The 27415-nt window shown below is 49.4% G+C and overlaps 1 protein-coding gene across 2 annotated transcripts; it reads left to right on the top strand.

The window, feature by feature from the left end:
- The first annotated feature begins 11370 nt into the window (after nucleotides 1-11370).
- ENO1 (enolase 1) lies at nucleotides 11371-24984 on the top strand. 2 transcript variants are annotated; one of them, XM_051786317.1, is made up of 12 exons: nucleotides 11371-11501; nucleotides 15680-15773; nucleotides 17046-17141; nucleotides 19402-19460; nucleotides 20066-20135; nucleotides 20323-20456; nucleotides 20581-20803; nucleotides 22387-22584; nucleotides 22828-23029; nucleotides 23402-23510; nucleotides 23964-24022; nucleotides 24521-24984. In XM_051786317.1, the coding sequence occupies exons 2-12, from the start codon at nucleotides 15689-15691 to the stop codon at nucleotides 24588-24590; spliced, it is 1305 nt and encodes a 434-aa protein (XP_051642277.1). In that variant the 5' UTR covers nucleotides 11371-11501; nucleotides 15680-15688; the 3' UTR covers nucleotides 24591-24984. The 2 variants fall into 2 exon arrangements, with proteins under 2 accessions (XP_051642277.1, XP_051642278.1); XM_051786318.1 differs by lacking the exons at nucleotides 11371-11501; nucleotides 19402-19460 and adding an exon at nucleotides 19091-19149.
- The last annotated feature ends 2431 nt before the right edge of the window (nucleotides 24985-27415 follow it).

Raw genomic sequence — 27415 nt, forward strand, 5'->3', positions numbered from 1 at the left:
CCGCCGCTTGCAATAAGATTTGCAATTATTTTCAGCAACGAGGGGGGGGATTTTCAGGAGTAAGGTGATTTTCAGTCGGTCAGAGGCGGCAGCAGTGAGGGAAGTCCAGGGCTGAGGGTCAGACTGAGCTGTCCAGGGGGGATCCTGAGCTCAGAGGCAGCTGGGTGGCAGTTTGGGTGGCAGTTTGGGCAGGTGAGGTGCTGCAGGTGCTCAGCTGCTGGTCATTACACTTGCTAAGAGAGCTCAGACTGCCTGTCCCCAGCGTGGGGACAAGGCCTCTAAACTCATCCAAAAAGATGTGGTGACCCAAACAGAGCTCCCAGAAAAAAAACCCCAAAAACATGCAAAAATCCCCGTGTAGCTGTCCAGGCTTGGGGCTGTAGGGACTGCCCAAGCTTCCCAGTGGGTTTATGAGAAATAAAAATATGGTTTTATAGGAGTATCGTGAAGTTGTAAGATATCCAAGTCCCAGACTGTCAGGGTCTTTTTCGGCTGGATAAGTGAAATATAAAAATTCCCCAAAATTAAAATCTTTCGGGGCCACGTGAGAATTTTGTGCACAGGGGTTTCTCTTCTCTCTTTGGGCTAAGAACAAAGGAAGATCCATCATTTTTGCCCAATGGCCAATTGGAAAGAAGGGAAAGCCCCTTTTTGAGAGAAAAGAAACCTTTTTAGGCAAAAATGAATATATTAAGCCCTAAGAGGGCATCCACAACTTCCCTGGGCAACCTGTGCCAGCACCTCACCACCCTCCCAGGACCAGCCACAATTAAAGATCAAGGGAATCATCCATCCATCCCCCAGCAAGGAGCAATTCAACAGTAAGAGCCACAGTGAGTTACAGATTGCAGGGGAACTCAGATTTCCGGGATTAAGCCGAGCTGAAGGACAGAAGCAGGATTTTTATTCATCTTTGTCAGCCTCAAAAGGCCTTTCCTGGTCTGCTGGTTTGTGCAGTGCATGTTTAATCTTTGGGAACTGCTGTAATATTGAGTTGATTAACCAAATGTGGTTTTTTTCCCCCGTTCTCCTCTGAAGAAATCATTTATTCTGACAGTTGCACTGAACTGTGTAAGGACTAAACTAAGCAAACATGCCCTGCAATGCACTTCTTAATCCTTGTGTATCCAGTTGGGCAAATAGGCTTTGAAATTAGCTGAGGGAGAAATTTTGGGGGTTTATACCTCTTTACACTTCAGGATTCCACACAGCAGCAGAGGAGGGTGCGAAGAAGAGTCGAGCACAGGAGGTCACCTCTGCACTGAAGCATCCCTCCTGTCACCTCCCTGTGTGCACCAGGAGAGTGGAAATGGATGGCACAGAGTGACAAGCTGTTTCCCTTGCCTGTGCTTTACTGATCAGCCAGCCCAGCCTGCACAAAGGGTTTGGAATGAAGCCCATTCGGGAATGTACCGGTGCCAGGAAACCGGAGACGACAGTAAATTAATTTTTAATGGAGCTTTTGCAACATTCGTGACATTTCACTTGACATCAGCAGGAGCTGTGGGTGCTCAGCACATCCTGAAACCACATGTCTGTTAGCCTGAGTTAGCTTCCCCTAAATTAGTGCCTGCTTTGGAAGGCCAGGTTGGATGGGACCCTGAGAAACCTGGTCTAGTGGAAGGTGTCCCTGCTCATGGCAGGGGATTGGAATTGGGTGATCTTTAGGTCCCTTCCAACCCAAACCATTCCATGATCTTATGAAGGCACAGCAACCCGGGGAGAGGATTTGCTAAGGGCACAAAGTATGAATTTGTTTTGGGGTTAGGACAGAGCATTGATTTTAATTAAGTTCTTCGAATGTATTTGGATATTCAGCTTCTAAGTACAAGCTGAATATTATGCAAGTCCTCCCCCTGTATAAAGTATTGCACACATCATCCACTGCTTATTGGTTCTTGGAGCCTTTTTAGTGTGTGTGGAATTAAACCTGGCTGGGCTGAGGCTCTTTTGCTGCCCCAAAATAATTGCTAGGGAGAAGTATGGACATAGTGCTCGGGAACTCCAGTTAGCACAGCAGGACTTGAGATAAACTGGTGGTTCACAGGTGAGGACTGTGGGTCTAACAGGATTTATCCAGTGAGAAAATCTAAAGCTGTGTAGCTCAGCCATGAATATTCCTGGCACTGTTTCTTCCCAAGGGCAGGCTGCTTTCACACAGACTTCAGCCTCCCCCCTCCCACCTCGACTACAGTAGGAAATAAGCCTTTTATCCCACATCATTGGCTTCCATGCACTTCACTTTTATCTCTACAGTTTTCCCTGACTCTTTGCCATCTTTTAAATCCTGCTTCTCCCGGGCTATTCTCCTCACTGGCCTAAAGCTCAGCTCAAGTCTGACATTCTGAGTATTGGGAGACACATTAAAACCTTGACGTGGCATTGAAGTTGCTGGCTCAAAACCTCAGTGCTCCTCTGACCCAGAACTTGAAAGGGTTAACTCCTCTCCCTCTGAATCAGCAGGAATTTCATCAGGAATTGCAGTAATAGCTGCATCACTCCCCAGTCCAGCAAACATTTGAGCAGGCACGGGCTGTTTGATGTGAGATGGACAGATTGCCTTCAGTCAGGCTATCTGGGTTTTCCTGAGTGAGTCTAAAGCCTCTTCAAACAGAGATCTGTCTGCTGAGGTCGTGCTGGGTCAGTGAAAGTATCCACAAGTTTTATGAAAGACCAAAATCAGCCAGTGCAGGCAGGCCCAGAGCCATGAGTAAAGCTGGCAACAGCTGCACAGATTGAAACAGGGGATTCTTTTATGCAGCAATTCCTGTAATGTTTTCACATCTTCCTTCCAAAACTCGCCCTCGTTTCTTTGAAATTTCGCACGTGGGTTTTTTCCCCCCCTCTTTTTGCCCCCCTGGTTTTCAAGTACATACAGAGATCACAAGAGGTAGAAAAGTGCTAGAATTCATTTCTCCAGTTCACACAATCCCCTCAGACCTCCTTCATCCTGTATAATATTTTGATGTGTTTGACTAAATTTAATCATAGATTAAATGGAATGGTTAGGGTTGGAAGGGACCTTAAAGATCACCCAGTCCAACCCTCTGCCCTGGGCAGGGACACCTTCTCACCTTCTACTGCTGCAAATTCTGACACACACACTGATCCTACTGAAGCTTTGTGGTAGAAATGGGCTTTGAGGCAGTCAGAGGCAGACACCAGAGATTTACACCAGTGTTCCTAAAAGCAGGATTTGCCCCTTTTGAAGCAGAGAGGTTCCCTCTGCGGATTCCATTTCACGGTCTAACAGACCTCAGCATTATCCACCTGCAGTTCACTGTCAACCTAAATTTTCTTTTGCTCAGTTTCAGCCAATTACTCTTAGTTATAGCTATAACCCTTGGATTATCTTGAAATAGTTTTCCCTTTTTAATGTTCACATCACTTCTGGGGTGGTTATCACCTCACTGCTCCGTGGGCACGAGCAGCTTTTCACTCCCTGTTTCCCCAAGGTGGAGAAAAGGACAGTGTGATGCCATAAAAAGCAGAGAACATGGTCAAATAATCCCTCTTCATTTTCATTTCCAGGAAAGGTAATTACAGTTCCTGTAATGTCTCTGTAGGGCTGCTCTGTGGACTTTGCTGAAAGTGGGTTCACGTTCTGGATCTCTGCTTGAGACTTTGAAAAAAACCCAAAACGTGAAGGGAGGGTTAGGAAGGGGAGGTCAAACTTCCCTCTGCATTTAGTGTAAGGAACACAGGAATGTGGCCTGAATGTGGGGATTGAAGGAGTGCTGTAGAGAGGGGGCCTGGAGGAAATTTTTCCATCATTCCAGGGCTCTGTGCTGTGCACTGGATGGTGGTGGGACGGAAAGGGAATAATTCAGTGAAAAAGCAGCTTGTCAGCCTGTGCAAATACCTGTTCACCTTCCCTGTGCTGTTGGTGTTTTATACATATCTGCACCTCCTCCCATAAAAACACTCATTTTGCTCCTGACCTCCCAGTGTAATGACAGGCACAGGAAGCACAGTTGCTGCTCAGTCTCTCTGAAAAACAACATTTAGCAGGGCACAAACAGAGGAGAAGACCCCCAGCCCCTTGACAAACAGAGGCTGTGCACAGAACAAGGAAAGGCTCTGGAAGTTGCTGTTGCCCATTGCTGGGTAAGCACTTTTCCTTTCTGCTTTCAGCTGCATTGTGTGTTGAGCAGCTGTGACATCCAGTGGCCAAACACAATACGGTTGGGTCTGGTACAGACCTCTTCATACATGGTAACAATAACAGAGCCCTGCCATGGCACTTTTCATCTTCAAAGAGCTGCATAAGCAGGAATTCATTAACCCCTACACGGCTCAGCGGGGCAGAGCAATGCAGTGATCCCAAAAGTGCACGTGAGAGGGGGATATCACTCCCCAGGCTCTCCAAAAGCACAGGAATCAGCTCTCTAGGGAGGTGGAGAGCCTGCTGTAGGAGCAGAGTGCAGGACCTTCAGCCAGCAGTGCAAAGAGAAGCTGCTGAGAGAGAAGGGATCAGAAAGGTGCAACTCCTTCAGCACCTGCTGAGGAGGCCACACCCGAGGGGAGAGTTGTGCTCCTTTTCCCCAAGAGCAAGAAAATCCATTGTAAGGGAGTGGGGAAAGCTGGATGAGGGGACACAGGAGCAGGGCTGGTTTGGAAGAGATCCTTTGTTAAGAGGCTTGGCCTGAGGAAAAAGCTTCTGCAGAGATTTTCTGAACACGTCAGAGCACTTTGCTGATAGATGTGGAAGGTGGGGAAGGCAGCACTAACGTGGATTTGGATTAAGAAATGTGACTGTAGGGAGATCCCAGCAGTTAACTGTGATTCCTGTCGTGTCAGGTAAATTGGAAGATAGAGAAACCAAGAAAAAAAAATCATGGAAAAGAGGAGCTGGGTCTCACCCATGGAACAGGGCATCCCAGATTGGTGTTAGCAATATCTGTTCCACAGAGAAAGACAAAAATGGACCGAGAGATGGGTTTTCCTGGCCCATGTTTAGGGAGGAGCAGTGGGTACAAAGCCTCTGGCAGGTTTAATGGTAGCCTTTGGTGCATCTGCTGCATTTCAGACTCTGCTCAACCCTTTGCCTGTTTGAGGCATGTGCTGAGTGGCTGGGCCAGGGTGTGTTTGCTGAGCTGCTCACAGCCTTCAGTGAGGGACAGAAGTGCAATCACTCCACATCCCAAAGCCTGTAAGCTCCAAGAAGACATGTAAAAGTTCTAGTCTAGGTGCAAGTTTGCCACCTTAAGCTTCCCTTCTACCCCGTGCTGACAAACAGCCTTTTCACAGATGCTGTGTTTCACACGGCTGTCCTTGATTTCAACCCAGACGTGCCTGTTTCCTTTGGATTATAAAAGCAGACTTGAATGGCTCAGAGATCCAAACTAGGGACAGATGCATCCAGTTTCAGAGATCAAGAAACCAGTCCTTGCTTTCCTCAGGGTCCTCAGTGCCCCAGTGTTTGCTGGCTCAGCCCTGCAGTGGTTTTTTCCTGCAGGCAAGGTCCTTGCAGGGACACTCAGCAGGAGCAAAGTGCCCACAGTCCCTCCTCTCCTGGTGGCTCCTCACCAGTGCACTCTGCCAGTTCAGAAGAGGAGGAAGATGACAGGAGCTTAAAGTGATGATGGGAGCTAGAAGTCATTCCCACGAGAATGAGGTCCATTTTTAAAGACAACATGAAGGAGATTTAAATCCTACTGTCTGTGTTGTACCTGTTCTGTGGCAAGAGAATCCTGCTTGATAACTCCTGTGCTTTACATAAGTATTTTGCACTCGTTAAGAAAACAAATGAGTTGTTATTGGGTTACTCCTGCTGGGTTTTTTTTCAGGTTTCCATTAAAAAAAACACCCCAACCCTAAATACCAAATATAATTTCTTAATGGTTAATCAATTCCAAGCATAATTTCCCCTTTATAGCAGAATATATCTCAAAAAGAGAGGGAGGGCCCTGCTCAGCAAGGAGCCTCAAACACCCTGTAAGAGGAAGTGCAAGGCTTGCACACTGGCCTCTATAGAGGATATTACTTAATGGTTTCACTGTGGTTGGAACAAGCAGCTCTGGCCTTTGCATCCACAATTCCTGGCAATTAATATCCAGCTGGTTTAAAAGCTTTCAGTCTCACTTCAAATCACCATATCAGATCATCAGCTGCTGGGAAATGTGCTCTCTGGTATTAGCACTCTGAATTGGGCATTGGTTCCCTTCCAAATAACCCTTCCCCATCACCTGGAAACAGATGCAGTGGCTGTATATGTAGGTTGGAATTCACAGCAGTTAAAAAGCAGTATATATTTTTCCTATTTGAGCCATCTTACCTGCTCTTCTTTTGTTGTTGTTGTCATGGTTGTTGTGCATGGATGTTCCATTTTAAATAAAACATGTTCAAAATATTCTGCCCAGTGTCTAACACAGCCCTTATTTACTCATGGAGGTTGAGGACTGACCCGTGCTACATTTTCATAGCTGCACACAGACCACAGTGTGCCACAGTGTCACCTCTCAAAAATGGACTAACCAGTCCATCTCTAAAACCCTGGGAGAGGACAGCAGAATTAAGAGAATTAAGAAATTAAAAGCATTAAGAAAGACATCGGGTCTGTCACCTGCAGTCATTTCACTATTCATGTGCCTAAAGCCCATGGTGTGAGACAAGGGCATGACAGAAAAGGGGGATGAGAAGAGAGAGAGAAGGATGTAAAGTCAGAGGAAGTTTTGAATGCCTGGAAGAAAACCTCTTAAACAGCCAGAAAACCTCTTAAACAGTCATTCAGCAATTTAACAGACGCAGAAACAGCATCAGTCAGACTCTGCTGTTACCTTCCCAATGGATGCTCCTTAAAATAGCAGGATCTGCAGGGTCAATGAGGAGGAGAAATCTGAGGGACAGAGTGCTGAGTTCTGCATCCAATGGCTTTCCCCTGGAGATCTCCACTTGGCTGTGGTGATGTGGGAAGCCTCGTGCCCTGAGATGCAGGGCTGCTCTTCCTCAGGATCCCGATCCAAACCCCAACAGGCTGGCGCTTGTCGGATGCAGCGGGCGAGGGTGGTGCACAGGCAGCCACCCAGACACATGTTCTTCAGGTGTTCTGTGAGGCACTGGGGGGGGAAAGAGGAGTCCCTGAGTATTCAGGAAGTGCTTTCAAGGTGCTACAGAAGCTCACGCCCTGGAATGCGCCCTGCACTGCTAATGGGCATTAAGCACATTAATGCACCGGCAAACAAGTCCTGATCTGTGGGGGTTCTGCTCCCTGCCTTGGCATCCTCAGCTGCCTGAACCAGTGATTTCACACTCTGCAAAGCTCACAGCCTGCTTTAACCAGGGAAGGGAAAGCCTGGCCCAGTCAGCTGCTGTGCTCACCAGCGTGTTGCGAGCAATCAAAAAACTTACACAATCCCACTTGAAATTTTACCTGTAAAGCACAAGGAATGACCAGCAAGGGGGATTCTGATCATGAGAGTTGTTCTCCATCTCTGGGTGGTGGATGCCTGTAAGCCAGGCCTGTGTCAGTGTTTTCCCTCCATCTGCTCCATCAGCAGTTATGCTGCTGTGTTGGTGTCCCTGCGTGGGCTGTCAAATGGGATCGCTGGCTTTATGTTTCCCAAAATTCTCTATTCCCAGTGTCCACCCCATCAGCCATACATACCCCTTCCAAACCATGAAAGAAATATTTTAAAAGAGTGCTCTGAGTATTTGATTAACTGGTAACAAGCTTGGATTCCCGCAGAAACTCATGCTTCCTAGATATCTCATAGCCTTAGGAATGCTCTTTATGAAGGAAGAGAAAAAGAAAAATCAGACAGGATACATGACTGAGCAGCGGCATTTTTTTAATATCAGCTCTGATTTTCATTTTAATATTTATGGTACAGTGCAATTTTAAATCTGCTGATCCAGAAAAATATTATACCAACACCTGAACAGTGCCAGCCTTCTGATCATGGATGCCTGACCACTGCTGCCTCCAGCTACTGCAGTCCCAGTGGCTCCAGCTGTGCCTCCCTCATGGACACACGAGCCAGTGGAGCAGACACAGCTCTTGGCACGGTGTCCATGGCCAGGACCGAGTCCTGCCTGCTGGGGATGGGGAATGCAGGTTCTCAGCACACAGCTCGTCGCTCGCACTCCAACGGAGGAGAATTCGCTTTGTGCTGGTTTTGTGGTCCCAAGGAAAGGAGAACCAAGACAAGGGACAAGTTCTAAACTCTTCCTCACAAGGAAGGTCTTCTACAACCAGTCCTCTCCCATAGCTTTGGTTTGGCTGAGCAGGAACAGGGACCTGCAAGAGGCTCAGTGCTCCAGGCCAGAGGGTTTGCTTTACACTCCACTTCTGCCTGCCACCAAGCTAATTATGACCTTTCCTAATACATCTTGTATCCCCAAAGAGCACCCTATTTTACTTCAGCATCAGCCTTTGCTCAGCTACTACAATGTTTAATTTCCCTCTGCCTTAGGCTTTCCTGTGCTCCATTTTCTTTAGCTCATTATGAGACTCGGCACCTCTGCCTGATTTTCCTGCACAGCAATCAAGGGACTTTTACCAAGTGCAGAGATGGTGAGGCATCTCTAATCCAGCAGTTAACCAGCATAAAAATCCAGTTTTGTGATTTCCAGCATCTGGAATGTGTTTTTGAAGGGAATGTTCCCCTCCTCTGCCCTCACACCAGGAAGGGTAAGGCTGCAGGAAGGTCAGTAATGCCAAGTACACAGCTCTAAGGGGTATAATGTGGAGTTTTGGGGAGGGTGGCACTGCAAAAAATCATCTACCTAGAAGTGACAGTTTAATCCCAAGATTAATTAATTAATTAATCTACCCCTAAGTGGCAGTTTAATTCCTTTTCCTGGCCAACATGGCTTTGTCTCAGCTGTGTGCAACCCAGGAGCATTTCAGCCTGGTTCACGGCTGTGCAGCCCACATGAACCTGCATAAAAACCACAAACCCCAGCACACAGTGTCGCTGTGGGCACGTGGGACACGTCACACTGTCCCAAACCAGCTTGGATTTCACAGGGCTTCTCCCTGCTGGGAGCCTGGGGGGTCACACAAGGGGGCCCGTGGGGCACTGTGGCACCGTGAGGTGCTGGGGGAAGGAGGTCAGTTCAGCAGGTTCCCTTTGCTTTTTGTTAGACTTAAAGCTTGCCCCCAGGGGATGTTCTCAGGAAGGAAAGAAAAATGTGCCCAGAAGAAATAATCAGTCATAGGCCAGCAGGGCGAGGCAGGGCTGGAGAGAGCACAAACATCACCGACTCTGGGAGCAAGGAAGCGGCTCTGTCTGGGGCAGTCGGGGGGAACTGGGCACAGAATCACGTCACAGAATGGTTTGGGTTGGAAGGGACCTTAAAGATCATCCTGTTCCAGCCCCCTGTCATGGCCAGGGACACCTTCCACTACACCAGGTTGCTCCTTGGACACTTCCAGGGATGGGGCAGCCGCAGTTTCTCTGGACAAACCTGTGCCAGGGCCTCCCCACCCTCACAGGGAAGAATTTCTTCCTAATATCCAATCTGAACCCACTCTGAGGTCTGTCAGGACCTTGGAGCCCCTAGACCCCAACTCCAGGCTTGATGAAAACAGGTTTGAAGGGGGTTTTTTGTTGTTGAGGGAGGGAGGGAGGGAGGCATGGCCCCCCCACCAGCACCACAGTGCAGCATTCCAGCATTCAGGAGATGGAGCAGGGCCTTGCCAAGGTGGTCCCAGGGAACAGCTGGTGGGGAGATTTGGATAAATACGGAAGGAACAGGAATCCCTGGGCAGTGCCACAGCAGGAACAATTCATGTGAGGGGTCATGTTCTTATTAAACACCAGGACACGAGGTCAGCGTGGAGTCCACAGACAGCTGAGTGTTACTTTCCAGGGATGGAGGGTTTGCTGATCACAGAGCTCTCAGCTCAGCCAGTGGCTCATACCTCACCATAGCACAGCAGACTGAATAATTATCAATGAATAATTGGATGTTTTTACAGCATCCACAGAGGGGTTGGAGCTTTTCAGGAGCAAAGATCACTCCATTTTGGCAAAGTCCTTAATTCTGTGGCTGGTTCTGAGCTCTGTTCTGCTCTGTTATGGTTTTTTTTTGTAACAACATAGTTTTCAAACATGTGTCTTGGGGAATCAGATCCAGGCAGAACACTTGGAAAAGTTTTTGTTGCTGCTGGCACACTGATATGGGGTGTCATAACCCATCAACATAAGTGCTCCCTTTTCACCCCGGGAAGTGTGATGGTTACTCACTTAAAAATCAAAGTAAATATTTATTGTAATTAACCTTTTCCTAGAATTAATACAAACACACACGCACCCCCCCTTCCAGCCTTCCTCTTTCTGGGTTTAGTTGCCATTCCCACACAGAATTATTGGGATTATCCAGCCCAACCCCTCTTCCCAGGCAGGGTCACCTGGAACGGGTGACACAGGAATGTGCCCAGGTGGATTTGGAATGTCTCCGGGGAGGGAAGCTCCACACCCTCCCTGGGCAGCTGTTCCAGGGCTCTGCCGCCCTCATGCTCTTCCTCGTGTTGAGGTGAAACTTCTTGTGTTTTAGTTTGTGGCCATTGTTCCTTGTCCTGTCCCTGGCACCATCCTCTGAGATATTTATATGCATTGATAAGGTCCCCTCTCAGTCTTCTCTTCTCCAGACTAACCAGGCCCAGCTCCCGTGGTCTCTCCTCCTCAAAGAGATGTTCCAGCCCCCAAATCATCCTTATGGCCTCCACTGGACCCTCTCCAGTAGCTCCTCTGGTGCTGAGGAGCCCAGAACTGGACCCAGCTCCCCAGACGGACACAACTGTGAGGAAAGGGTGAGAGAACTGGGGCTGTTCAGCCTGGAGAGAAGCTTCGGGGTGACCTAATTGCGGCCTTCCAGTGCCTGAGGGGAACTTACAGCCATGATGGGGCAAGACTAGTTACAGGAGCATGCATTGACAGGGGGATGGGTTCAAACTGAAGGACGGGAAGTTTAGATGGGATATTGGGAAGGAATTTCTTGCTGTGAGGGTGGTTAGGCCCTGGCACGGGCTGCCCAGAGAAACTGTGGCTGCCTCATCCCTGGGAGTGTCCAGGGCCAGGCTGGAGCAACCTGTTGTAGTGGAAGGTGTCCCTGCTTATGTAACGGGTTTGGAACTGGATGATCTTTAAGGTCCCTTCCAACCCAAACCATTCCACGACTCCACGATGGTCCCTCGCGCGGACTCGGCTCCCCCCGCTCCCCCCGTCACATGGTCCCGTCCTCTTCCCGCCCCCCCCGCTCCCGCCGCCCGCATGGGCCGCTCTGGCCCCGCCCCCCACGCGCGCGCACTGTGCACGCGGCGCCGGCCGGCTCTCGGCGGCACGTAGCGCACGCACCCCAGCCCGCCTCTGGCGCGAGGCGCCGGCAGCCAATCGGGGCGCGGCGCGGGGCTGGCCCGGCCAATGGGAGCGGCCGGGGGGCGGGCGCTGAGCGCGAGGGCGGCTATAGGCGGGCGGGCGCGCGGCCGCTCGCCCTCAGTCAGAGCCGGGGAGGCGAGATCGGCGGAGCTGCGCAGCGGGTTTGCCGGCACAGCGGTGAGTGCGCCGGCACCGCTCGGCCTCGGCGCCCCGCGGGCACCGGGGACGCGGTTCAGACTCCCCGCGTGGCAGCGGCGGAGTCCTGGCCGCCCCCGTGGGATGGGGCCGTGCCGCCGGGCTGTGCCGAGGCTCCGTGGTCCCTGAGGGGTGCAGGCCGCTGAGGGCGGTTCGCGCAGCACCGGTGGGGGTTGGAGGGTCTGGGCAGCCTGAACCCCGCCAACGTATGGGACTAGGGGGTGAAATCAGGGGGTTGTGAGGGTCAAGGCACGGGCAAAAGCGGGGGAATATGATGGGTCATATGAGTCAAGGCGGGGACACAGTCGGGGAGATATTTGGTCAAGGCTGGACCAAACTTCGGGGGATATGTTGGGTCGAGGCATCCTCAAAGGCAGAGTTTAACCTCTCCCTCTTAGTCATTAACAATCGCGCTCGGATTGCCTGCGGTGATTCGGACTTTCCCCCTCTTTAGTGGATGTCCTTCAGCTGCCCGTCTCAAATATTTAACCTTTGCCGTCGGCGCTCCAATCCGTGCCTGAGGTCTCTTAGCGGGTGGTTGAGTGCTGGTTACCCCAAGGCGGCAGCGCGTGGATGTGCATCCCTGGATGTTGAGGTGTGCAGAAAGAATTGAAGAATTGCGTGTTAACCCTCTCGCCTCGTGCAGGGACTGCCGGAGAGGATCCTGGGCTTCCTCCTGTTCCGTTACTCGCCTGCTGAGTCACAGGGTAGGGCTGTGACTGTCTGAGCCTGGCAGGAAGTACTGAAGTTTGTCATCCAAACCCACGGGCTGAGGCAATGCAGGTTCAGGCCTCCATCTTGTTAAAACACCGAGAGAGAAAGTGGTTCTACACGTCTGCGATTCACTCCCTGCCGGGCATTGTTTAGAACCCGTAGTATCATGTTACAGAGATAGAGGTGAATTTAAACCCCGTGGAATGCAGAGCAGTGGGGTTGGAAGGTGCACATTTGCCCTTTTCAGGAGTGCTTTAGCAGTGGATTTGATGTGTTGAATCCGATAGATTAAGCTCAAAGGTCTAATGGGCAGTAAACTATATTCAGGGTGGTAATGGTATGAGAGTTGTGGTCATACAGGACATTTAAATGTCAGGCAAAGCTAGTAAGTGGCAGTTCTGTAATAAGACTCTAGGGTAGTTCTTCCTTAAGGCCAAACTTTAGTGTTGCTTTTTAAATCTCCATTCAGATGCTTGCAGTGCTCAGCTGTAACCCTGTCTTGACTTTACAGATATGTGGCTGCAAAACAGCTCACAAGGACAGGCTTTGATGATAAAGGTGGCTGTAAATAAAATCTTTAGAAATAATTTTCAGTTGGAGTAGTCCCCACTGGTGTGAGAATACTGCATTTCCTGGGCAGAGCAGAGAATCAGATGGGGAATAAGTGGTGGTTTCTTGGACTTCAGGTGATGGTGGAGTGAGTACTCAGAGCTGGCAGTGGGTTGTGACTTAGCTTTGAGTAGCTGCTGACACGTGTGTTCCTGGAAGGCCAGGAAAGCTGGTGTGTGTGGCTTCTCCCCTGCAGGGAGACAGTGACCTTGTCAGCAGATTATGGTACAGAAAAAGGTTTAAGGCAATGTGTGTGTTAAATACCACTGTGGTATTTGCGTGTTGGGCTGATTCCAGGGCTCAGGACAAAGGTCTGGAGCAGACAGTGCTGCTGGTGACCTCTCCTGCCTTCAGTCAGCATTTCCCCAGTTAAACCTGTGCTCAGGCTGCCCCTCGTGTTCTAGAGGAGTTGATTGAATTGGTTGAGGCAGGATTCATAGTGCTGAGCTTGTGGGGAGCTAAACAGCTTCAGTTGTACCCTATAGCTCAGGGGGAAAACTGTTCCTTGAGCACAGGAGTGAGGGGTTTTGCAAAATGAGCAAGAAAAAAGTGTGAAGGATTTCTGGAGTGGTGCTGTGAAATGGCTCTTTGTGCAGGAAAGGGAGGGACTTCTGGAGAGGTCGTTTGTCAAGGATGCTCAGTAGTGTCAGACCTGGCAGACATTCCCAGTGGAAGCTCTTGGAGTGTGTATTCCTGAAGTGCCTCCTTTGTGAAGGTCAACAAACAGTTCTTGCATTGTGCTAAGACTTCCTGTGAGCTGGCTGTGCTTTCAAAGAATAAGGCACCTAAAGTTTTGTGACAGAGCCACAGGTCTGAAAATGAAAGTGCCAGCCTAATAAACTCTCTGGATAAATGGGGACTCTTCCTGGTAGCCATTGCTCAGTGCACCTGCAGAGAGATAAGTGTTAGTGTGGGTGGGACTGATAACTGGAGAGTTGCAGGGATTTATTTCTAGCTTGTGTGTTATTCACTGGTTGAAGCTCAGTAGTGGCAGCGTGAAGGTCAACTCCAAGTAAGATGTGTTGCTTCCTAGATTAGTCCTATCATCTGTCAGTGTGTGGGTCTGACTCTGAACAGGCACTTGAAAATGTTAGAGGTTATACAACATACAGGGGCAGGACAGCTGGAAGGGACATTTGAAAGCCAAGGGGATAAGGCAAATGGCTGCCTGTGTTTTTAACTTCAGGGGGAGGAATTTGCCGTGGAGGAAGAACTGAGTGTGTGAAGTGACTCCTCACACAGACTCAGAACAAACAGCAGCATTTCTAAGGTCGTGTTTTCTTAACTTTGCAGCAACTGTGGATTCATGACCATTTCTGTAAACAGAGTTGCCACCCACACTGGCTTGCCAAAAAGCCAGATTCCAGATAGTTCTGCTTCTGAGGCTGAGCTTTATTCTCTGCAGATGGGCTGGGTTTGGTGCCAGTGAGTGGCTTACAAGCATGTGTATGACTTGGTTTCTAAAATCTAGCCAAGCTTACGTAAGAGTTTTCTTATGTGTGTAGAAGTGAGAAGGGGGAAAAGGAAGTATTCAGAACATTGTGGTGAATTTTCTTCCTTTTAAGAGGAAAAGTTAAAAGGAAAAACTCTTCCTGTAAATACTCAACAGGGTGTAACTATTAATGCAAGCTCTTAATTAGAGCTGTGGCTGTTTCTATTTCGACACAGGCTCTGTTTGGCTCTGAGCAGCTGCTGTGCATACTAAGAGCTGGTGCACTTCAGACTCTTTATCAAAAAGAACTCTAACTGGTAGCAGAGATTTCCTGTATTAGGATTGCTTGGCTGCTCTTATGTGGTGAGAGATCTCTCTCTGAAACCAGCCTTCTGGGTTTAGACTGTTCTTCCCATCTAAGTTGAGACTTTTCCCAACATTTGACTCTGAACTCCCACCAAGTTTAAGAAGTTTTCCTGCAGCGTGAGGTTTTTGAACTGGTCTCGTGCCTGCAGGTATTATTACAGGATATAAAATTCAAGCTGATGCTTGCAGCAGTTGCTGCCTGCTTAGAGCAGTGCAAGGCCTGTGAGGTCCCTGGGCAGGGGGCCTGAGGGGGTTTCTGTGTCTCTGGCACCCCTGGGCTGTGTGGGAGAGGGACTGGGACAGGCCTGGTGAGAGTTGGGTGGTGCTGGTTGTGTCTGTGGCCAGCTGAAGCTGCCAAAAGTCACACACAACCAGCCTCTGGGGAGCCCCAGGAGCTGGGGAGTGGCACTGGCAGGTTGTGGTGGGAAGGGTGTGGGATGGGGCTCTGCCTGCTCTGCTCACCTGCAGCTTAGGCTGCAACATGATGGTCACCCCAACTCAGTGGTGACTGTGCAGAGCCTACCCAGAGACTTGGCATCTTCCTAATTCCCAGGAGTCGCCATATTTCAAAGGAATTACCACTTTATAACTGTGAGGACACTGTGACCTGACACCAGAAAGGCACCTCTGGTGTTGTTAATTAGAGATTCCTCCCTTCCCTGCTGAAGCTCCCATTTTCCATTCAGACAATTTCTCTAGAGAAGTTTGCTGCCTACCAGGAGCTTGCATGCACGTCATCTGCTCCTACTGTTTGTGCAGGGTCTCATGATACTGCAATGAGGTCACTTAAAAACATCAAAAGAGACTCTCCCTTGGATATAGGGAAGAGGGTTTTTTAATGATAAAGGTGATGACACTGGCACAGGTTGCCCAGAGAAGCTGTGGCTGCCCCATCCCTGGAAGTTGGGGATGGTTGGACATGGCTTGGAGCAACCTGGTCTGGTGGAAGGTGTCCCTGCCCATGGCAGGGGGTGGAACGAGATGATCAGAAGGAAACTTCCAACCCATTCCATGAGTAATGCTAAAATCTTCTTTTCAGGTATTAAAGATGTCCATCACCAAGATCCACGCCCGTGAAATCTTTGACTCTCGTGGGAATCCCACTGTTGAGGTAGACCTCTACACCAACAAAGGTGAGTCCTCAGCTGCAGGGGTTCATTCCTTTCTTGTATCTGATGGAACAAATTATCCCATTCTAGCCTTGCAATTGTGCTTACTTTTTCTTCCATACATAGAACTTGTTGAGACTGGCAGGAAAAACCTCTGCCTCATTCTCCTGGGATGAGTTTGCTGAGCTCAAGTTCCTGGCCTAGACAATGCAGGGCTTTTTGAAGTGTGCTGCTTCTTACAGTCTAAATCGTGCCAGTGCAGTTCCAAACCTGCCTTCCTTCCCCTGCCCCAAGCATAAACTGGATAGCACTTGCAAACTGAAGTTAAGGCCTTTGTTCCTGTCCTCGAGCAGCTGCTGATGGTCCTGGTGGTCAGTGCTCCCCAAACTCTGTGTGACTGCACTTGGTCTGGCAGTCACTTGCTGTAATGAAAGTCTTCTGCTGCAGAGTTGAATTTTGAGTAATGGTTTCTTCTCTGTGTGAGAACTCAGGCGTGACTAAAGAACTTGTCTAATTGGGCCTTCACATATAACATCTTATATTTTTAATTATTGTAGGACTTTCCCTTGGTTTGTGAGTTGTTCATCCCACATCTGATAGGATCTGACAAAGGCATTGTGCAGACTCATACCAACGTGCTTTGGTGGAATGAGCAAACACAATGCCTTTAATACACTGACTAAAGAGCTGATCTTTCTGCCTCAAAGGATTAATGCAGTCATTTAATGAGACTGCCCCCACTAAGCTCTTTGATTTAGTGGGATAAGGGAAAGACTGGAGGCTGAAGCTGGCATCTTGAACCACAGGCAGAACAGACTCCAGTGTGCAGATTTGCTCCAAGTTCAGCATCCTTGGCTGGAGGAATGAGCTGTCTGGGTGGCTCTGCTGTTGTCAGAAGAGCTCAGAACTCACATTAACAAAATAGACCTCTTAATTGTCCCTTTTATGCCATATCTTAGAATTTAAGAGCTTGCCTGCCAGACTGAGCTCTAAAGTAGATCCAGTGAATAAAGCTGCCTTTTTGGAAAAAGAATGGATGGTTTTGTAACTTAAACACTTGAAATGCACAGTGGAAGAGAATGAGTCAGTGTGAGGGAAACACTGATAAACTGGTGATGCTGTAAAGGAGCAGACAACCCTCTTAGAATCACTGCACACATGAGCAGAGATGTGGTTTAGAGGCTTCCTCTCCCATCTCCAGGGCTGGAAGTATGGGCAGGTTGGGATGGTTTATGGGTGTAGGATGTTTTGTGGGTTTGAACATGCCAAGACATTTCATTTTTGTGTTGTGCACAGGTCTGTTCAGAGCTGCTGTTCCCAGTGGTGCCTCAACTGGAATCTATGAAGCTCTGGAGCTTCGTGACAATGACAAGACACGCTACCTGGGCAAAGGTAACCCTGAGTGTGGGTCCCCAGAGAGCCCTGTCACAGGGGCTGTGTCCCTGCAGGTGCTGCTGCTGCACTGTAGCAGAGGACACCAGGGCTCCTGTGCTGCTGTCTGTGTTCTGTACAAGGCATGGCAAGTGAGCAGGGCCAGTGCAGATGGACAGGGAGGGGACAGCTGTGGGTTGGGGCACAGGGAAAGCAGAGGCTGCTGGGCTGGTTCTCTGGGGATGATGTGCAGGGTGACTCTGCCTCCAGCAGTGCAGCTGCCTCGTGCTGGAGGTCACTGTACCTGCACAGGTGGGTCTGTGGAGCTTGGACAGGCCAGGCAGGTGCCAGTGTCTCTGTACAGTGCCCAAATGTCCTCTGTTATGCTGCTCCTCTTGCCCTGTGTGTGTGTCAGAGTGCATCAGCAGGGTGTCATGAGGACATCCACACTGCCTCCTCCAAAAGGCTTGGAACCAGTCACAAGGTCTTTCCATGGGCCAAATTCTCAAAGAACCCTTAAATCTCTCAGCTCTGTCACTGTAGACTCCTTAGATCCCTGCATGTTAAATCCTGAACCTGAGGTTTTATGCCAGCTGCTGCCCACAGCTAATGTGCAGCTCTGCACTGGTAATCCTGGAGGAGGCTTCTATTTCAGGGTGCACAGCAGTTAAAGCCACTCTGAATTCTGCCTGTCATTACGGGTAGCCAGGATACTTAGGTTTGTGTTAATGGTGTTAATATTTTACTTGTCTGGGGACTGACTGTGTGCTCTGAAAGGAAATTAAACACAGCAGTCACCAGGCTGGCTGGGGAACATGTATGGGTGAGAATGAAAAGCTGCAAACAAGATGTCATTACCTAATACACATCCTAATTGTAGTTCTTATGACCATTCTGAGAGCTTGGACAGTCAGGGCTCCTTTCTAACTTGCTGCTCTAAAAGCACTGGTGATGCCTTCCAAGTATAAGCAATCATCCTGACTTTTGGCTGGGAGAGGGAATTACTTTCAGAATCTTTTGCCAGTCAGGTGAAAGGAAGCCGAAATATTTTTTGCCTATTAAGAAGGAGCAATTAGAGTGGATAACTACTGAATTAACTTGGAGAGCCTTGTCTTAGAAGATTCATGGTTGTTAATGCTTTTAACGCAGAATAAACTCCTGGATGACTGAATATCCCAAAAAGCTGAAGAGCTTATGCTGTTTACCCAGGGCACCACTTCTTGAGAAGAGTAAATGTGTACTTACCTCACTGTGCTAAATGTGTGTGTGCTTAGACCTGTTAAGTCTGATCCTACAGGCAGTTCTTAATGGCATCTAACTAGACTAGTTAACAGGCTGTGGCAGCTGAAGGGCTTTGTCAGCTGGGAGATAACAGGAGTTGTGAAAAAATAATCACCAAATGGGATGAGTTGCAGATAACTGGTAGGCCTTTTGTAATATAAATCTGCAGACTTAGACTATTTGGAAAAGCAATTAATGTGGTTTAGGGTGCAGTTAATTAGCATTCACTGTTCTGAACGTGGGGTTTTTGGAAATGTTTAAACACTGCACAGTAAAACATGTGCTAGGGTGATGCTTTAGCAAAGTTACAAAATGATAGCAGATGGTGAAATGCCTGAGCTGCTGCATACCTAACTTCTGGGGAAACCTTTTTCTTTCCCCCTTTTCATAGATTCTATGAGTAGCCCATCCTAAAACCTTCTGTAAATGCTGTCGCTCAGCCACTTGAGGTTTGGGTCCAAAGTGCTGTTGGCAGAATTATGGAGACCTGGGTGGAAAACTGAAATACAGCCTTGCACAATTTCCTTTGCTCTTTGAACCTTTTGTTTCTGGTCCACTGCTCAGTGTCAGGCTCGTGCTGGCTGGTAGGTCTGTTTAGCTGTGTGTGTCCTTTCTCTTGCATGCCTGTGGGGTTGGCTATGAGTCTTCCTGTCCCTCTTGATTCTGTTGTCCTGTTTGGCTTCTGTCAGGTGTCTCCAGAGCTGTTAAGTATGTCAATGAGTTCCTGGGGACAGCCCTGTGCACACAGGTAATGGATGTGCTTTCAGTGCAACCCTGTCACTTGGCTGACTCCTGCAGTGCATGGCCTTGCAGACTAACCCTGCACAGGCATTCCTGGGCAGTGTGTCCTTCAGGCAGCTCCCACTCAGTCGAGGTGACCTCTCTGTGAGCTCAGGTTGGATTGGGGCTGGAGTAGCATGAGGTGGTATTCCTGAGATCCCAACTAACACCTGCATAACCCGTGTGGTTGACCAGTGTCTGATCTGCTTGTTCCTTCCAGGTGTCTCAAAAGCTGTTGAGCACGTCAATAAAACGATTGCACCTGCACTGGTTAGCAAGGTAGGAGCAATCTACCTTTCCCTAACCTCACCTAAAGCCAGGCAGTGTGGCCAAACCACCCCTCGGGGTGGTTGGAGGAACTGTGTGACATGGGGGGTGTTAGTGGATTGGGGTGCATGTGAACAAACTGACTACAGCAATTGTTTTACTTAATTTACTTAATGAATGCATATCTAATACGTGATCAAACCATCTCTGGCAGCCTGGTGGTGCAGTGTGTAGGAACACAAGCACCTGGGAGCTGCAGTGGTGTGCTTTACACTTGAGTGGCTGAATGATGAGGAGAGGCTGGGTTTCATCCAAACTGGGTAATTTGGAAGGGAATCTGAGGGATTTAGAAAAGTCTGCTTGTGTGAGATTCCTGAGTTCTTTGTGGGCTCCAAGCCCTGCTTACAAAGGATGGTGCAAAACTAGGTAATATGTGAAGTGATTGCACATCCAGCTTGCCTGTCAGCCTTGGTCTGCTGCAAGAGGCCAGAGGTTCTGCTGTGTGATGATGGCAAGTTTTGGTGCCTGCTCAGGGGTGTAGATGCAGTGGGGGGTCGGTGAGAGTTTGTGGACATGTTTGGTGTCAAACAGTGGGTTTTGCTTGCTTCTCTCTGCAGAATGTCAGCGTTGTGGAGCAAGAAAAGATTGACAAACTGATGCTGGAAATGGATGGGACTGAGAATAAATGTAAGTGGGCTTTGTGTTGTCCCGAGGGGGGGGAAAGGTTAAGAAGGGTTTATAGAATTCTAACTTACTTTATCAGAAATGTGTAGAGTGTGGCATGTGCTGTGCACTGCCATAATTAAAACTGTGGGGCTGGCATTGCTGAGTGTCTTTATAAAGACATTTCCATAAACAATTCCTTCTCTTTCAGCCAAATTTGGTGCCAATGCCATCTTGGGTGTATCTCTGGCTGTGTGCAAAGCTGGTGCTGCTGAGAAGGGTGTCCCCTTGTACCGTCACATCGCTGACCTTGCTGGAAACGCAGAAGTCATTCTCCCAGTTCCTGTGAGTCTCTTGGTGGGGCTGAAGCCTTGGTCTGACCAGCTGCCTCACGATGCCTGATGGGCATAAATGCTGTTATCAAGTTCCCCTGAAACGTTCTAACTTGGCTTTTTTTGGTTGCTCCAAGGCTTTCAACGTGATCAACGGTGGCTCCCACGCCGGCAATAAGCTGGCCATGCAGGAGTTCATGATCCTCCCCGTGGGTGCCGAGAGCTTCAAGGAGGCCATGCGCATCGGGGCAGAGGTCTACCACAACCTCAAGAATGTCATCAAGGAGAAGTATGGCAAGGATGCCACCAACGTGGGGGATGAGGGTGGCTTTGCCCCCAACATCCTGGAAAACAAAGAAGGTAAGAATGAGCTAAATGCAGGAGGAGCTGTAACTGAAAGCTGGGGAATTAAGACCACGCCTGCCCGATATCAATGGAAAGCAGGATCAGCAGGTTCAAAGGTGTAGGACTTGCTGCTGTTTCTTGGCTCTGCTTCTTAGCCTGACAGACATCCTGAGATGCTCTACTGATGTGGTCAGGTGTTCCCTTGGACATCAGCTTATGCAGTTTGACAGGGTGGCTTTAACCTCAGTGCCTCATTAGTTCTATTCCCATGGCAGCTTAAGGGAATCTTGTGTCCTTCCAGTTGAAAAGTGATATGGAAACATCTGTGCACTGCAGGTCTCCCAGAACCAGTAGTCAAAGATCACTGGAGTTGTTTTTTCTGCTGACAGGGGAGGAAAACAGTTTATACTCTGCCTGGTCATGTGTGGGAGTGCACAAAGGTTTGTCTGGGAAATTGAGGCAGTTGCTGCTTCCATGGCCAAACAGTTCTGTTCAGGAACCTGTGGGAGGCAGTTTGTCTGTGGGAAGTGAAATACCTGTTCCTACAAAAACTGTGCCAGAGGAGCTGTTTTTCTGCCTCTCACAGAAATGGAGCTGCTAATAAGGCAGTAGGATACTACAACTCTTAAGTTGCTTGTTACTTTACACCTGTTAGTTATGTTGTTGTTCAGGGTGACTTCTAAACTGCACTGCCTTTTCTGACACTGAAGATCCTGAGGCAGCACCAGGAATGGGGCCATTTCTGAGTCCCTGTCACATGCAGCTTTGCTGGGTCTGTGCCCTCACAGACCTCAGTGAGGATGACCTTGAATGACCGTCACAGCCCAAGGAATTTGTGTTGCTGGCAGCTGCTTTTGCAGTCTGTGCTACATTAGCATCTTACAAAACCCAACCAAGACCACAAAAAACTCAAACCAACAAGAAATAAAACCACTTGATCTAAGCTTCCTACTGCAGATAGCCTGGCTGATCCCAGCTGCTTCACTCAGGGGTAATGGGGAGAGTTTTACTGGTTGGATCATACTGAGTTCCCTCGCTTGGGCTCTGCCAAACAGTAGCACAGTAAGCGAGCAGTATCCAGAGACTTTTCCTGAGTGATTCTCTCCCCTCTTCTGCAGATAAATGTGCAAGTGGAGAACAGGTAGATGCCAAGAGGGGTTCCCTGTGCAGAGGCAGGCTGTGTCCCCTTTCCTGTCAGGGTTTGGATGGTCGCTGCTTCTGTGGGCAGCACTTGATGTGGAGCTAAAAGGGATTAGAGTGCAGCCAGTGCTTCCTGCCCACATGCATAAAGCTGAAGGAGGATGTGGTATCACCTAGCATTAAGCTTTCTGGGCTGACATGTAGTCCTGCCTGAAGAGATTAGGAATCCCATAATGGTGTCTCAAGGGTATTACAAGCTAAAAGCAGTATTAGAGTAATATCTTGTTCCAGTCAGTTCAGAAGTGGGAGAGTTTAAGAACCTTTTCTGTGCAGCCTTTGGGCTTTCCAAAGTGGGTAATGGAGATTCTTTGCCAAGTGAACGTGCTGCTGTTGGGAAATGAGCAGCTTTGGGGTTAAGATGTTTGGCAGGAGCTCAGAGATCCCTCCCTGTGTTCCAGCCCTGGAGCTGCTGAAGACGGCGATCGCCAAGGCCGGATACACCGACAAGGTGGTCATTGGCATGGACGTGGCTGCCTCAGAGTTCTACCGGGATGGCAAGTATGACCTGGACTTCAAATCCCCCGATGACCCCAGCAGATACATCACTCCTGACCAGCTGGCTGACCTGTACAAGGGCTTTGTCAAGGGCTACCCCGGTGAGTTCTTCATTAACAAGAAGCACGGTAGTGGTGGGTAGGGGTTGATTGCTGAAAGAAAGAGCTGCTGTGCAGCCTCTCTTACAGGAGGGATTGAGAGCTCCTCCCTTGATCAGCCTCTTAGGGGTCTTAGGAATGTTCTTCAAAGTGGGTAGTGCTTGGCTGCAGCACTTTGGTACCACTGCATTCAAACAAGACCTTTCAGGCTGGCGTTGTCTAACAGCTGCTGGTATCCCTCTGCAGTGGTGTCCATTGAAGACCCGTTTGACCAGGATGACTGGGCTGCCTGGAAGAAGTTCACTGGCAGTGCTGGCATCCAGGTGGTTGGTGATGATCTTACTGTGACCAATCCAAAGCGCATTGCCAAGGCTGTGGAGGAGAAAGCCTGCAACTGCCTCCTGCTCAAGGTCAACCAGATCGGCTCCGTGACAGAGTCCCTGCAGGCGTAAGTTCTCCCCCTTGGCCAGGTCAGGCAGGGGGGTTGTTTTAACTGAGGGAGGTGAACATACAGACCAGATCCAGGGGAACAGAAATCTGTTGGTGGAGCATCTGTGAAGGGAGAACAATTATTAACTGAGAGAGGATATTGCAAGTAAACTTGTACCTTCATGGTGTTGGTGTCATGGGGCACACTCACAGGGTCTGAGCACGTGTGAAAGCGGCTCTCGGTCACCGCCTTGTCACGTGATCCTGACCTGTCCCAAAGGGTGGTTCTGTCCTGCCAAAGCCAGGAATGCTGCCACCTGGCACTGACACCAGAGCAAAGGCTGCTGGGCTCATGGGCACGGTGTGAACCTCGTGTCTTTATCTCTTCCAGCTGCAAGCTGGCCCAGTCCAACGGCTGGGGTGTGATGGTGAGTCACCGCTCTGGAGAGACAGAAGATACCTTCATTGCTGACCTGGTAGTGGGTCTCTGCACTGGTCAGGTTGGTATCTCTACCTGCTGCAGTTTGGCTTTTTTGCTTGATGAGCTGATTTGGTGGTGAAGCCAAGGCCATGCTGCACTGCAAGCTGGGGGCTGCTCTGCCTTCAGGTGTGCTGTGCCTGTACACAGGGAGCCGATTTGACTCACAGGAGTGTGACAGGAAAATTGTTATCTTGTGCAAACTCACCTTTAACCACCAATTTAAAAAACCTTTGTCAGCTCCAGTGGGTGTACTGGGATTTCCTGATCCTGAGGCTGATAGCAAATGAACAATCTTTATTGCTCCCAAACCTCTTGTGTTTGAGTGTTTAGATATTGAGCCTGATGCTCAAATAAAGCTTATCACTAAATTATTATTACATAATTATGCTTGTTTCTCTGAATAGTGTTGTGTTGGCCCCTCTGGCCTGGTTTCTGCTCTAGTTCTTCACTAACTTTGTGATTTCCCTTTCAGATCAAAACTGGTGCCCCTTGCCGATCCGAGCGTTTAGCCAAGTACAACCAGCTGCTGAGGTGAGCCTTGGGAAAGGGGAACAGGGCTGAGCCTGGCATAGAGTGAATGCTCCAGTAATGCTTTGGGGGGCACAGCTTGGTCTTCTGCCTCTCAGAAACACCCTGCAGCTGAAGGACATAAAGTGACCCTGGCAGAGGTGCTTTTGGGCCGGTGCTTTGTGGGGGTGGCTGAAGGCTGAGCTGGATGGGTGAGGTCCTTAACAGACACACTGAAGGGAACATCACAGAAAGCATCCTGTGATCCTGGATGTGAGATTGTCCTTCTCTCTGCATGGGGCAGTTCTCCTGGGCAAGCATTTAAAATGTTTAGGTTGAGTTCTGCCAGATGGGGGGCACTGACCCGATGGGGCAGTTCCGTGACTGGTGGGAACTGGTTTGTCACTGGCAGTGCCTTCAGCACCACGTAGGTTGAGGGTTTCAGTGTAAGGCCAGTGGCTGTGCTGGTGCAGGAGCTCTGTGCTGTCTGCTGACCCCCAGTGCTCTCTTGCCTCCCCCCAGAATTGAGGAGGAGCTTGGCAGCAAGGCTCGCTTTGCTGGGAGGAACTTCAGGAACCCTCGTGTCAACTAAGTGTGGATCAGTCGACCCCTGTTCTGGCTTTGAGCACCAGTCATTTACTTAGATCACAGTTACCTGTACTAGAAAGTTAAGGGCAGCTGAAGGAAAAGACCAGTCTGCAGGTCCTCTTCCCCCCTAGATGATCCCTTCACCCAGTGTTTTCACCAACTCTGATGTGTTAATTGTAATGCTCTACTGCTTCTGTAGAACAGTCCTCGAGGGGGTTCTGTGTATTTAACACCCTCAGGGATCCTGACATTGTGGTTCTGGGCATCAACACTTTAGTTCCTTTCTCTGCCTGTCAATGTTTGGAGCTGTGTGATTTGCAGTGCAGCAAGAGGTACCTGCAGACAGAGTTAGTAGTGTTTTTACATGTGATAAATAAAAGCATCAAACAACCCAACAACGTGTGGTTTTGAGTTATTTGGAGGAGATGGAGGGCAGGGATACCCACCTCTGTGTCATGGAATTGTGGAATGGTTTGGGTTGGAAGGGACCTTAAAGCCTATCTTGTTCCACCCCCTGCCATGGACAGGGACACCTTCCACGGTCCCAGGTTGCTCCAAGGTCCATCCAACCTGGCCTTGGACACTCCCAGGGATGGGGCAGCCACAGCTTCTCTGTGCCAGGACCTCCCCACCCTCCCATCACATCCTGGTTTAAAGCTCTTCTGGAAGGAGGGAGAGTTGAACTGTTCCTGTGCCAGGGGCTGGGCTGTTGCTTGGTGACAAGGTGACAACTAGCTCAGGGGAGGTGCCTGTACCAAGCTGGCCTTCAAGGATCTGTTCAGTCACTGGGAAGGGAGACTAAGAATAGGTTTTGAACCCATGGATCAATAGTGATTCTGCAGGGGAGGAGGAAAAGCTCAGATTTCCCTCATGTATCAAAGCTGAGGTGTGTCCTGACAGGAGTTGTGACCTTTGCCAGGGCCTGCTGCACATCTGGGCTGGTCAGTCCTGTCAGTGTGGCTGAAACATCCCAGTGACAGCCCTGAGGTGTGAGCTGTGGCACAGAGTTGCTCCTCAGCCCCTGGGCTTTGCTGATGGCACTGACAGAAGGTGTAATTTGGGGTTCACCCCAGAGCTGCACTTTGATTTTTACTCTATGAGTGTCCAGGTACTGTTTTTCCCAGGGGAGAAGGAAAGACTTGAGGGCATTTCCAGCTGTGTGAGAGCAGGGTGAACAAAAGGCTGATGAGCTGATCCTTGTATTTCCAAACCCCTTTGCTCCCCTCAGGCTGTGGCTCTGCTGGTTTGGCTGGGCAGGGCAGGCAGGGAGAGATGGCAAAGCATGTGGCACATCACTGCTCCTGGAGACAAGGAGGAAGAATTCCTTTCTCCCGGGCTTTGCCAAGAGTTTGTTTGGTGTTTCTGTCCCCACGGTGGTTCTGTTGTTCTGTGTGGTCACCATCAGAGCACCATCCCCAGAACTGGGGATCAGACTTGTGACCTTAGTCCCTTTCTAGTCAGGAAAAATCAAATTATTACACAACTAAGGAAGGGGTTGTCTAAGCCAGTTCTTGTTTCTTGCTTTCTTTTTTTTTTTCTTCTTTTCCATAATGGCAGATTTGTAATAAAAATACTAATTTCCGCTTCACTTAATGACTGTTCCTGGTCTTTCGGTTCCAGGAAAGGGTCCCCCGTGGCTGGAATGTTCATTATCCGTGAGGAGCACAACGCTGCCCTCCGGTGGGCGCTGCGGGCGTTGCAGTGTAGCGTCACAAACCGGTTTTGTGTGTCTTTTAAATCGCTGAGGTGGAAAACGTTAAAGCCACTGATGCTGCAGGGAACGTGTCATCATCTGCCTTAAACTTAGAGAATATCGTCAGTTCTAGTTTGGGGGAAAAACCACTTTATTTCAGTAGGTGCTGTGAAATGCTGAGGGGCAGGGATGGGGTGTTGTGTCCCTGAACAAACCTGCCAGGGGAGGGCAGAGGCCAGAGCAGAGATGTTGGTGAGCTGCTGGGATGGTTTACAGCTGCCTAGGACTGGTGTGAGAGCTAGGAAAGGGTTTAGCACCAAGGGCTGGGGGGGAGAAGCCTGGTTGCTGTTGGTCAGTGCTTTTGAGCTAGAAAGACTCATCTGCTGTTGCTGGTTCTAAAACACCTCATCTTATGTGAAGATTAAGAAGCTGCAGCACTAAGAATACTCAACATCCCTCAGGTGGGAAAGGAGGAGTTTCTGGCACCTTCCCTGTCCGTGAACCCGTGGAGGGAGGAAGGTGATGGCTGTTCTGTGTAATTAGTGCTGTAATTAGTGCAAAGGGGAGCTCATTCCTGGGGGAATGTGGCCCCAGGGTGTGGGAAGAACACTGAACTGTCACCTGGGATGTGGGCGTGTTTGGATCCAGTGTCCAAATGCTGATGGACCAGCATCCCTTGGGAGTGAGGGGAATTTGGGCCTGGCCACACTTGGGCTTCCCCAGGTCCTGTGGCCAGTTCAGCAGGTGGAGCCTGAGAGCAGCTACAGCACAGCTGGTCCCAAAAAAACCTCCCCAGGGTGCCCAGTGCAATGAAAACATCCCTTCCTTGGGCAGCTGGCAACGGTGTCTCCTCAGGAGATTTATCTCCTCTGTCAGGCTCCTCTTAAGAAGAGCTTTGCTATAAATACCAAATTTGCCAGCCCCAGCTCAGCACACAGTAAAAGCCTCCTCTCACACTCCTTTGTCCTTTCCCAAGGCCTCGGGCTGGGCTTGTTGCACCCCGTGGCAGATTTGAAGCACAGTGCACTTTTCACACTTAGCTGATCTCTGAATTAGACCTGTTAAATGAATAAACCAGCTAATTACACACAAATCCTATCAAGGGATTTTTCTCTGCTCTAAGAGGGAAGTTTGTA

This window comes from Manacus candei, unplaced genomic scaffold, assembly GCF_025592945.1.
Source record: "Manacus candei isolate 608988 ecotype Guabito, Panama unplaced genomic scaffold, ASM2559294v1 h1tg000022l, whole genome shotgun sequence".
Classification (NCBI taxonomy): domain Eukaryota; kingdom Metazoa; phylum Chordata; class Aves; order Passeriformes; family Pipridae; genus Manacus; species Manacus candei.